This window comes from Takifugu rubripes, chromosome 22 (genome assembly GCF_901000725.2).
Source record: "Takifugu rubripes chromosome 22, fTakRub1.2, whole genome shotgun sequence".
Lineage (NCBI taxonomy): Eukaryota > Metazoa > Chordata > Actinopteri > Tetraodontiformes > Tetraodontidae > Takifugu > Takifugu rubripes.
This window is the reverse complement of record NC_042306.1, coordinates 257,817-267,816: the sequence shown is the minus strand read 5'-3', so window position 1 is coordinate 267,816 and position 10,000 is coordinate 257,817. Positions and strand designations below refer to the sequence as shown.

The following is a 10,000-nucleotide window of genomic DNA, read 5'->3' as shown; positions in this document are numbered from 1 at the left end:
TGCACGCCATCTCTATAATCATTATTTTTTTCCTGTAAGAATGCAATTTTATAATGCTAAGCTAAAGTGCTTCAGGAAATGAGAGTAACAGTTTATCACACAACTGTGGCCCTGACCCTAACTGCAGCTTTGAGGATTTGTTGATGTGTCTAATCACATTTGAAGGAGAAATTGTCATTTTAGACAGTATGAGGTTTGTTTTGGGGACTATTCTGATGCATATCCCAGCATGCAGAGGGAAATCCAGCTTTCCGTCCTGCCCCAGCCGTCCTCTGCCTCCACGAATGTGATGAGAAACATTTCCACACTCTTTCAGAGCACGTGTGATGTGCGTGTGCATGCCTGGCAACCGGGCAGAGATTCTGTGCATTAGCACATAAAAACAGGTCAGTCCCATTATTCTGTAGCCTGGGCTCCGTTCATGTGGTGCAAACAGCCCTTTGTGGACCAGGACAGTGAGGACACACAATTATAGATCCTTCATGTCTGTTAGCTGACAAGTAGAATGAACATTCTTCTTTCTAGACAAAGGAGCCAGGAGGCAATACTACATAGAAAAAATGCTAATTAGATGCAGCCTCAGACATGTTTGCATGAACCAAACACCCCCATTGGGAGCAGTGTGTGTGTGTGTGTGTGTGTGTGTGTGTGTGTATGGCACACATGTGTGTGGTGGGGGGGCTGTTCACATTAGACAATGAGGATGATGAGAAACATTTCCTTCCCTGATATCTCTGATTCTTTTGTCAACAAATCCTCCTACCTGAGACGCCTGCCGGGCCGTAGCTCCTGTCCTGCCCCTGCTTACTGGATGCTTCTTGAAGGTGTAGCCCTCTTCCTCCTTGCTCCCCTCTCTCTTGGGAGTCTCCCACTATGCCGCTCCAGCTGGTCAGAGGCTTTGACTCGCCCCTCTGCCAAGAGTGTTGAGGATGTGGCTGTACGTCGGGGGAGCACGACTTCCCTTTCGAGCTGCTCTCTTGGTTTTCCTCACTGGCTCCTCCCTGTTGCCGCCCCTCAACCCCCTCCTCCTCCCGAGGATGCTCTCTCCCACTCTCCTCCTGCTGTCTGAGTCCAGCAGTGGAGGAAGGAGGGAAAGGGGAGATGTTGGGCTCTGTCTCACTGTTGCCAGGCTCTCTGCTCTGAGTCATGGAGAAATACCTCAGCGCCCTCTGCTGGTGGCTGCTGGCAGCCCGTTGTTGGGCCGGGCTGCAGGAAATGATGGCAGATGTGCCTGGACTGAGATGGTCCTCGTTGCAAACGCCGCTGCTGCCTGGTGTGACGGTCGCTGAGGTGACTGAGGCTTGGGCGGGCTCAGCTGTCACAGGGAGGAAGAGGGAGCCTGACAGGGGCTCCAGGTTGACCACACCTCCATTTTTTAGCTGCAGAAAAAGCAGGATTCACCTCAGAATATGAAGATAAAAATATTAAAACAATAGTGATGGTGGACGAGGAGGTGAGCCGGCACAGAGCACAGCGTTAACAAATGCTTTCAAATCTTTAGTCTTTTGCAAAATAGCAGCAATACAAACATTTCGCTTCACTAGCTGTTTTTTTGCTATTTTGCCTGGATTCCAGTGAAACATAAACACAAGCAATGGTACTAGTTTACCCAGGGTTAGGGTTAGGGAACCTCCGTATAAATCTGTATGATGCTCTCAGACCCAGAGTCATCCACCCACAGACTCCCTGGATAACTGTCTTATTTTGTACTTCATGCAGGATGGAAAGAAGCCTGAACAAACCAGCATGCGACTCCATGATTTCTGTGCATGTTATGCAATGAGCATCATTGGAGGGGGAGTAAAGGAAACAGCAACCTCAGGTGTAAAAACCTTGTTGGCATTGCAGCACAAAGCACAGAGTTTAGCTCAGCGGCTACAGAAGGAGCTGCCATTTGAATGCAGCTGAGCTCAATCATCAGTCAGAAGAGCCACTCCTCAGTCAGGTCAGCACAGGCAGCAGGCGCTTACATGTTCTCTAAGACTGGCTCCTGCACAGGCAGGCAGCGGGCCAGCGTCCTGTGTGAACACCAGTCACTGATTAGACACCTGTCCCACAACACTGCCAGAGAAAGCTTGAGTGGATGAAAGGTTGAAGGATCAGACCGCTGCTCTGGATGATTTGGGGGTTGTGAACCAAATCTCAGCAGAAAACTCGTCTACTTGTCTGTTCATAAAGGCTTCTTTGGGAAGCTCCTAAATTTGTCTGGTCTCAAAGGCCTCAGCAACTATCTGAACCTTAGCGGCTGGTCTATGGGCGGGATTTGTCTTTGCCTCTTGGAGCCAATAAACAATATCAGCATATTAAGCATATCGTCCCTAAACCAGCTTCTGCTTCAGTATCAATGTGCACAAATTCTGGACTCACAAACAAAAATGTCACTGAATAATCAAATGATCTTTTCATGCATTGTTTTAAAACGCACCCACACCAGGTTGCTCATATTTTGATTTTGGTTCCACAAAAACTACACATTTAGGACTGATTAAACTTGTGTCTTGGACAGATGGAGACTTTCAAACCTGGGCCACCTCTCCTGGGGTGATGGGTTGGGTCTGAAAGCGGGCGCTGGCCCTGCGGAGCCGGGAGTCTCCTCGGAGCCCCTCCGTGTTCCTGTCTGCAGCGTGGGACAGGCGGTTAAAGAGAGCCATCTTCTCTGTCAGGCTGAGCGTGGACATGTCAGGCTCCCCTGACACATTCTCCAGAGGGTCTCCCTCCACCCCAGCTTTAGAAACCTGAGATGATTTCTGGCTTTGCCTCTCGTGATCCTGGACGGTTGAGTCTGGCTCAGAGTGCTGGATGCTGGGCAACGACACAGGAGAAGACACTGTATTTAAAAAGCACCTCTGTAGTGGCTGAGAACACTCAAAGCTCCGTAGATGGCAACAACCTTCCCCCCGTCACACGCCTGCATAGACTCATGGCAACGAGGAGCTGACAGCAGCACCTGCTCATCAGCAGAAAGAACCAATCACAGCTGCCCGTTCAGGACAGATGACTTCTCCTTTAGCTTAGCTTAGCGCATGTGGAAGAGACCAGCGCAGAAGCACTGAAGTGTGTGGAGGATTCTGGGGCCACGTGCACCACCCATTGATGCTCTGAACTCAGGTGAAGTCAGTATCACTGGTCATCAACTGATCAGCCCTTTAAACTCTAGCACGGCCAGAAATGTCCAACAGATTAAAGAGTTATCGTAGACCCCAAAGGAACACGTTCTCTACCGCTGTAGCCTTGCTGGGTGGCCTCCAGCACCAACGCTGATGTTTTGTCCCATCAGGACCTGTCTTTGGATGCCTTCATGGACACTATAAAGTCCAGAATTACAGAATGACAACACAGTTCTCATCCGAGGCCAGTCACTGATTTGTTTTCTCATGACTGCATTTATATAGTTATAGTAACATGGTCCTCCTGGACAGAAGTGTTCATAGGTCTGGTTACCTGGTTACCATGATCAGATAAGTTAGTTCTTTTTCTCCACCAGAGGCCATAGAAAGTCAGACATGCTGTTTGTTTGAAATGCTTCATATCAGAAAGTAATGTTGTGATTAGGACGGTTAGTTACTGTGACCAGGAACAATAGCCTTCCCTCATAACTGTGAGGAACGAGCACATGGCAGATCATGGATGGGCAGATCAGAAGTGTGACCAAGAGGGCGAATCACAGGTCAAAAGGTCTCGTCCCTTCATCTGCAGACCCGTGAGGTGCATTCTCCACCTCAAAACTAAACTAATGAGCTAATGACAGCTAGGAGACTTTGGGACAATGTGGCTGCTTCACTTTTTCAGTACAAAAAAGCACAAAAAGGGGTAAAACCAAAACCAACATACTGACAATCCAGTTTCAAGAGAATAGAAACAAAGAGTTCGGAGTTCCAGGCAACCCAGGAGACAACAGAGGGCTCTATTAAAAGCAGTTCTTTTCTTAGTTACTGGCAGCTCAAGTCCATTCTACCTTGAAGCACTGGCCACCTCCATGTTGGTGACTGGTTGTGTGTGGGCACGATCCTGGACCCTCCTCAGACGCCTTTCTACTGCAGCATTTCGAGAGCGTGGTTTGGGAACTGCTCCCTCTGATGACCTCTCCAGTTCCTGGAGGAACACGTCATTACGTTGTGATCACCTGATCATGTGACCATCTGAGTTTGAATGTGTGTAAGGTGGAGGTGTACCCGGAACAGAGATCTCTTGGCAGCCACACTCATCTTTGCTCTGTCATCCAGTTTTTCTTCATCTGATGAAATAATGATGGTCAACAGTCAGAGTTGAAGGTGACCTGCCATTGTCATCAGGTGTCCTCCCATTTTCTGGGTGCATCCTCCTGAACTTACCTTCAGTGCTCTGGAGCTGAGAGGGGCTCACGCGAGTCCTGCAAGAAGAACCAGGTGAGGCATCAGCATGCAGGATGCACAGAGCAGGGGATGCCCCATCATCTACCTGTCTGACTCCAGGCGCTCTGCAGAGGTGATGGGCTGGGTCCTAAACCTCTCTGACAGGCGACTGTCTCCTGGAGTGATGTAGCGCCGTGGCCTCCGCACAGCCCTGTCTCCATCACTGGGATCTCCATCCATGGCTGACACCTCTGCCTTCATGCTCTCCCTGTTTGAGTGATGCACGCATTTAAACACAGAGAGTGTAAGAGAGACATGTTTTACAGCTAAATTTCTTTTTCTTTGGGGGGGGATTATAGGATGAGTTGTGTAAAAACGATCTCGTTAGAAACCACATCAGGTTTGATTGACTCCACCACACAGAACGGACACACCTCCAGTGACTGGCATGCTCCCTGGCCACTAGCTTAGCTTAGCATGTTAACTTAGCATGTTTTTAGGTTTGGTTGGTTTTGGTGGTGCCTACAAAACAGTATAATTATAACAATTACTGTTGATAAGATTTCAGATAAAAGTCTGTGAGGCTGCAATAATGAATATTAGGAATGGAAGTAAGAAAAGTGTTTTATTATTTACAGATATTTGTTGTTCCTCAATGTGAACCAAGACATCCAACAGGAGTAAAATGGGCCACAATGCATATTCATAGCATGAAATGTTATTACATACAATTTCCCAAACCAATGAATGTCCATATGGAAAAACTTGGTGAGCTAAAGGAAGTTTGCAGCATGCAGTTGAGAAGAGCGAGTATTCCATGATGCAACACATACGCATGCCAGTAGACCTACACATCCAGTCTCCTGTTGGCATTCTCCAGGTAAGAATGTCGCAGCTGTGCCACTGACACTCTGGTGTCCAGGGTGCCCACGTCCCCATTGACCACCCCTGGTGGATGGAACCCTCTTAGGGACTCTCTGCTGGCTGCTGCTTTCTCCACCTGATACATGGCAGAATGCTGCCTCACACCTATATCAGACATTGACCGGGTTCGTGTCTTGGGTTTGGGTCCTCCACTCATTTCCACGTGTGTTTGTTTGTTCTGAGCAGCAGATGTGCTCTTCTGGAGGTAGACAAGTGAATCCCCTCCGTGCTGCCCTGACGGACCCTGCTGCTGCTGCTGCCGGGGCTCACAGTGGATCCTGGGCTGTGCACCTTGCTCTTGCCTGAGCCGTTCTTGTCTTTGAGCCTGCTGTTGTCTTAAATGAGCTTGTAGTTTCTGATCTTGCTGTTGCATCTGAGAGCTGGGTTCTTTCTTTATGTGTTCCAACTGTTGTTGTTCTGAAGGAACATGCAGTACATTTTGGAGTTGTGAGTAATGATGTGAACCTGTCTGAGGACCTCCAGCAGTTTGGGACGGCTTCAACGATGTAGGAGTTCTCTCTTCCTGACCATCACGGCTGGACAGGACCTCTTTCCTGCCTTCTCTGATCCTTTGAACTGTTCTGTCTCTTCCCCTTTCCCTCGGTCTCTCTTGGGCCCAGGCTTCCTCGCCAGAACTCCTCCTCCTACGTTCTGGACTGTAGGTTTGTTGGTCTGTGTCATCATGGTGGCCTCTATGATGATCTTCTACACTCCTTTCCCTTCGGCGTATCTCTGAGGGCAGAACTGCTTTCCTGCTCTTGAGCAGACCTTCTGTTTGGGCCTCATCTTTCAGAGCCTGTCTGGCCTCCAGTCTTGCCTCTCTGTGGGCTGCATAGATTTGATCAGCACTAACTCTTCTTCGTGGCTGCACGCTGGGAGGCTCAGCAAGTTTGCCAGAGCCAACAGGGACAGGAATGTTCAAATAGGGCTGAGATTCAAGGCCAGAGTGTTGATGTTCAGAAGAGGAGCGTTGAAAGGCTGTTTGGTCATGAGCAGGGAGGTATGCTGGCAACATCTGGGCTTGGGAAACAGTCCTTTGCTGAGAGGGCCTGATGGTTTGTTTGTTGGCCTGGTACCTGTCAGGATTCCTGTCAGAAATCCTCTTGATATTTTCGTTTGAGAACAATTGTTCCTTTGCTCGGATTCTTGAGGAAAAGAACGAATAAGCAAAACTGAAATTCTTGTGTGATTATGGTATTTTCCATTTCACAGATTTCGACCTATTTGCCTCTACTGGACTTGACTCAACTCAGTTTTGGTCCTTTTCCATAACTGTTGAGTATCAGCTCAATGTGGATGAGGTGGCCATACCAAGGTAGCAGAAACATCTGCACCCTGTCCTTGGACCACTACCTGGCCAATGAGCGGCCAGCAGTCTGTTGACACGACATTTGTGGCTCAACTCCTTTCACTTAGAACCCAAAATAGAAGGTGGCTTAGGACAGCCAAGTAGTCACTAAAATAGCACCTGGTGCCAGATACTATGGACTGTGATCAACTGATGGAGAACCTGAGTGGAGTCAAGCAGAGCTGAGAAGAGTCTGTGGAAAAGCCCTATTAGAGTGGATTTGTTCCCCAAAAACGGAACCTAAATACATTTATAGCTGTAATAAGTGATGTATTTTAATAAAATCAAATTCTTTTTTTCTGCTTTCATGCCTTAGTGTTGATGTTTTGTACATCTTGAGCATTGATTCCAATTCATCTGTTCATTTTTCTCCTTTATAATATTTCTCCCTTTTTAGGGGAGATTGGTGGAGTGTCTTTAAACAGCTTCATAAAACCAGAATTTTACCAGACATCGGATCATTTTCATCAGCAGTAATTCATCATTGAACAAGATAATGCAAACATCTGTGTTCATTGAACGTTGAGCATAGATGAGAGCATCTCGTGCTTGCTCACAACCATGATGGACGCGCACATTTATCAACTCACCCCTGCCTGTTGAGGATGCTCTGGGCCTGCTGCTCGATGAACAAATCTCCAGGGGAGATGCCGTACCGAGCGGCAGGCAGGGAGGCCCGGCGGGAGCTGCGAGGGGAACTTGGTACTCCTGTAAGGCTGTGGTTGTCTTTGGTGGAAGCACTACCGGGCTCATGGTGGACTTCGCCTTGGTGGTGTTGTGGCTGTAGTGGAGGAGGGCCATGTTGCGCTTGCCTTTTACTTCTTGTTCTTGAATTCTCCTGAACTCCACCATGATGGTAGTTCTTGATGTTCATCACTTTTTCTTGCTCAGAGAATCTTTTTGATTTCTCCTGAAGAAGTGGCTGGTTTGAGTGCCTGAGATCGGACAGGGAAGTGGATTGCTGATCTGGCTGATTCCTCATGTAGACTCTGCCCACCCCAGAGCGGTATGGCACCCTGGGCTCTTGTCCTTCTTCAGCTGCCTCCTGTCTGTCTCTGTCGTGCCTGCTGGTCTTTTGATCATCACTAAGATCTGGATTACGCCACGGACGGTACTGAGGTGTATCAGTCTCTGGTTCCTGGTCCAGGAGAATGCCGTAACTCTCAGACAGCTGGCGGCGGCGTTCGGCTTTGTAGCGAGCGATACGTTCAGCTTTGGAACTGAGGCTGGAGTCTGAGGGGCCACATGTATGTGCAGAAGAAGTGGAGAACTTTACTGGCTCTACGTACACCAACAATGGCTCTGGTCCACTGCAGTCAACGGCCCTTTTGGCTTGAAGTGATTTGTCCAGGTGATCTGATGGCCTCTGAGGGGCCTCCAGCTCCTCGCGGCTGTAGTGTCTCACTGTGGCACATACCGTACATTAGAATCACCCAGCAGAACGTCTGAAGTCTCTACGCATGTGTAACGTTAATGTGGCATTTGAAAGAAAGTCCATCAGTCTGGGATATGGATTATCACTGCTAACTGAAATCAGAAGGTAGCTTATGGTGTTACCTTAGTATCAAAAGTCACGTAAGAAGATTTTATCTTCACAAAAAGTCCCTACGCATGTTCAGCAACCACCAGCCTGGTTACCGGATGTTAAGTCTTGCTTAAACAGCCGTAAAAAGGCTTGAAAGTTGTGCATTGAGGAGAGGACCCAGGTCATTGGAATTAGACCCACCCTTCAAACGTGCGAAACCCTACAGCTAACATGTTGTTTGCTTATAGTATAATAATATTCCTATTCCTGTCAGCAGAAAACAGAAAAGGTACCTATGGTGGGGTGGTGGTGTTGGTTTCCAACCCCACAGGGTCAAAATTCACCACTCCAAACTCGATACAACCTTTGCACGTGACTTTTGACCTAAATCTAAAGCTATATTAGCATTTGACAGAACAATGCCATAGTTGGTCCTTTTTATCCTCTTGATTTGGAGATTTCTGACAAGACGACCTCAAAGAACCGTACCAGCTTTGGCTTGGTCTCCTGTCACATAATTATCTCATGATTCTCTTTAGTTAAGTTAATGAAATGATTGAGTATTAAAAATGGTTGTAGAACTGGTGGGAAATTGATGAGTAAGAAAAAACGAACAGTGAAATCGTTATGAATGAATGGAAATATAAAGTATTGCAGCAGTCGGTGCTGGTGCCGTGATGCTCGTGGGTTCTTACCTCTGACACAAGGCTCACCAGGATCAGAGGCACGAGTGTACCGGGGTGGATCCTCCTCCAACATTCTGTTGGCCACCAAACCACCTGACACCAGTGCAGGAGGAGCGTCACTTTCGATCCCTTCCAGGCGTCGAGCTATCCTCTCTTTCCTGCCAAAACCAAGGCCAGCAGCAAGGCAGGAGGCTTTATTTTTTCAAATATGAACAATAGGACAGAACTTGTTTTGTTCTTCCTAATGTACCTGTTCATTCCTAAATCCTGCCTGACAGCCTCTTCAAAGACTTTCTTTAACTCTGAAACTGAAAATCACAGACTTTGACATTTAGTCATAAAGAAATGAATAATGACTGTGTGTCCAGTAGTCCACACCTTTGGGTAGGACCACCAGACGTTTGGCATCTGTGTCTGAAACGCTCTTGACCAAGGTGGTCTTCTCACGCAGAGAGATGTCGCTCTGGAAACTGAAAGACAAGATGGAGTTCCAAACATGGAGTAAAGAAAGGAGATCAGCTGATCAGATCTCATTAAATCTCAGCTCTAAAGAGTCGTGGCTGTAGTGAAAGAGCCTCTTTGTGGGACTTTTAACAAGAACCGAGTATTCTGAGCAATAGTTCTCTCAAACGAAGCAGTTTCAGACACAACTAACGAGTCTGATGGTGGCAGCGTGCTGTCATTCCTCATCTAACCCAATCATTGGAATGTAAGGTCTTCACTCGTAGGTAAAGGTGAGACTGGAATCACATCCTATAGAATGAGGTCATGAAACTCCTGAAGGAGACATCAAGATCTCCTGAAGGAGACATCAAGATCTCCTGAAGGAGACATCAAGATCTCCTGAAGGTCAAAAATCAGCAGGTCCCACAAACAAATTCAAGTAAAACACTACGTTCATATTAAATACAAAAGGTCCAGAGGTTGCACTACAACTCAAGTGATGATTAAACAGGGATTTTTTTTAATGCTGTTCAAATTAGAATACCACGTGGAGCCATAATCTCGAGGGAATTTCTCCAAGTTTAGTGTGGCTGCACTAGCCTGTCAGGAATGAGCTTAAGAGGAGTTTTCCCGAGTGTTCCCTCCCCTCCTCCCGTCTCTTCCTGGTCAGTCTTCCCCCGTTTGTCTACTTCCAGGCTGGGTGGGGCTACTTCCCGGTTCACGCCCATCTTATGAGCTGCAC

At 47.6% G+C, this 10,000-nt stretch overlaps 1 protein-coding gene across 7 annotated transcripts in view; it reads right to left on the bottom strand.

Annotated features, from left to right (window-relative positions):
• The window catches only part of LOC101073556 (supervillin-like), a 29,546-nt gene that overhangs the window by 14,522 nt on the left and 5,024 nt on the right, over nt 1-10,000 (bottom strand). For 4 of the 7 annotated variants that reach the window (XM_029831402.1, XM_029831403.1, XM_029831400.1 and 1 more), the window contains 12 exons: nt 9,193-9,284; nt 9,065-9,122; nt 8,824-8,972; nt 7,194-8,007; nt 5,183-6,400; nt 4,438-4,599; nt 4,332-4,369; nt 4,173-4,234; nt 3,956-4,092; nt 2,523-2,802; nt 1,971-2,018; nt 764-1,379 (listed from right to left, as the gene is read on the bottom strand). In XM_029831402.1, the coding sequence (XP_029687262.1) occupies nt 764-1,379; nt 1,971-2,018; nt 2,523-2,802; nt 3,956-4,092; nt 4,173-4,234; nt 4,332-4,369; nt 4,438-4,599; nt 5,183-6,400; nt 7,194-8,007; nt 8,824-8,972; nt 9,065-9,072 (3,532 nt within the window). In that variant the 5' untranslated portion in view covers nt 9,073-9,122; nt 9,193-9,284. The remainder of the gene's footprint in view (nt 1-763; nt 1,380-1,970; nt 2,019-2,522; nt 2,803-3,955; nt 4,093-4,172; nt 4,235-4,331; nt 4,370-4,437; nt 4,600-5,182; nt 6,401-7,193; nt 8,008-8,823; nt 8,973-9,064; nt 9,123-9,192; nt 9,285-10,000) is intronic. The other 3 variants (XM_029831401.1, XM_029831399.1, XM_029831404.1) reach the window with 3 other exon arrangements.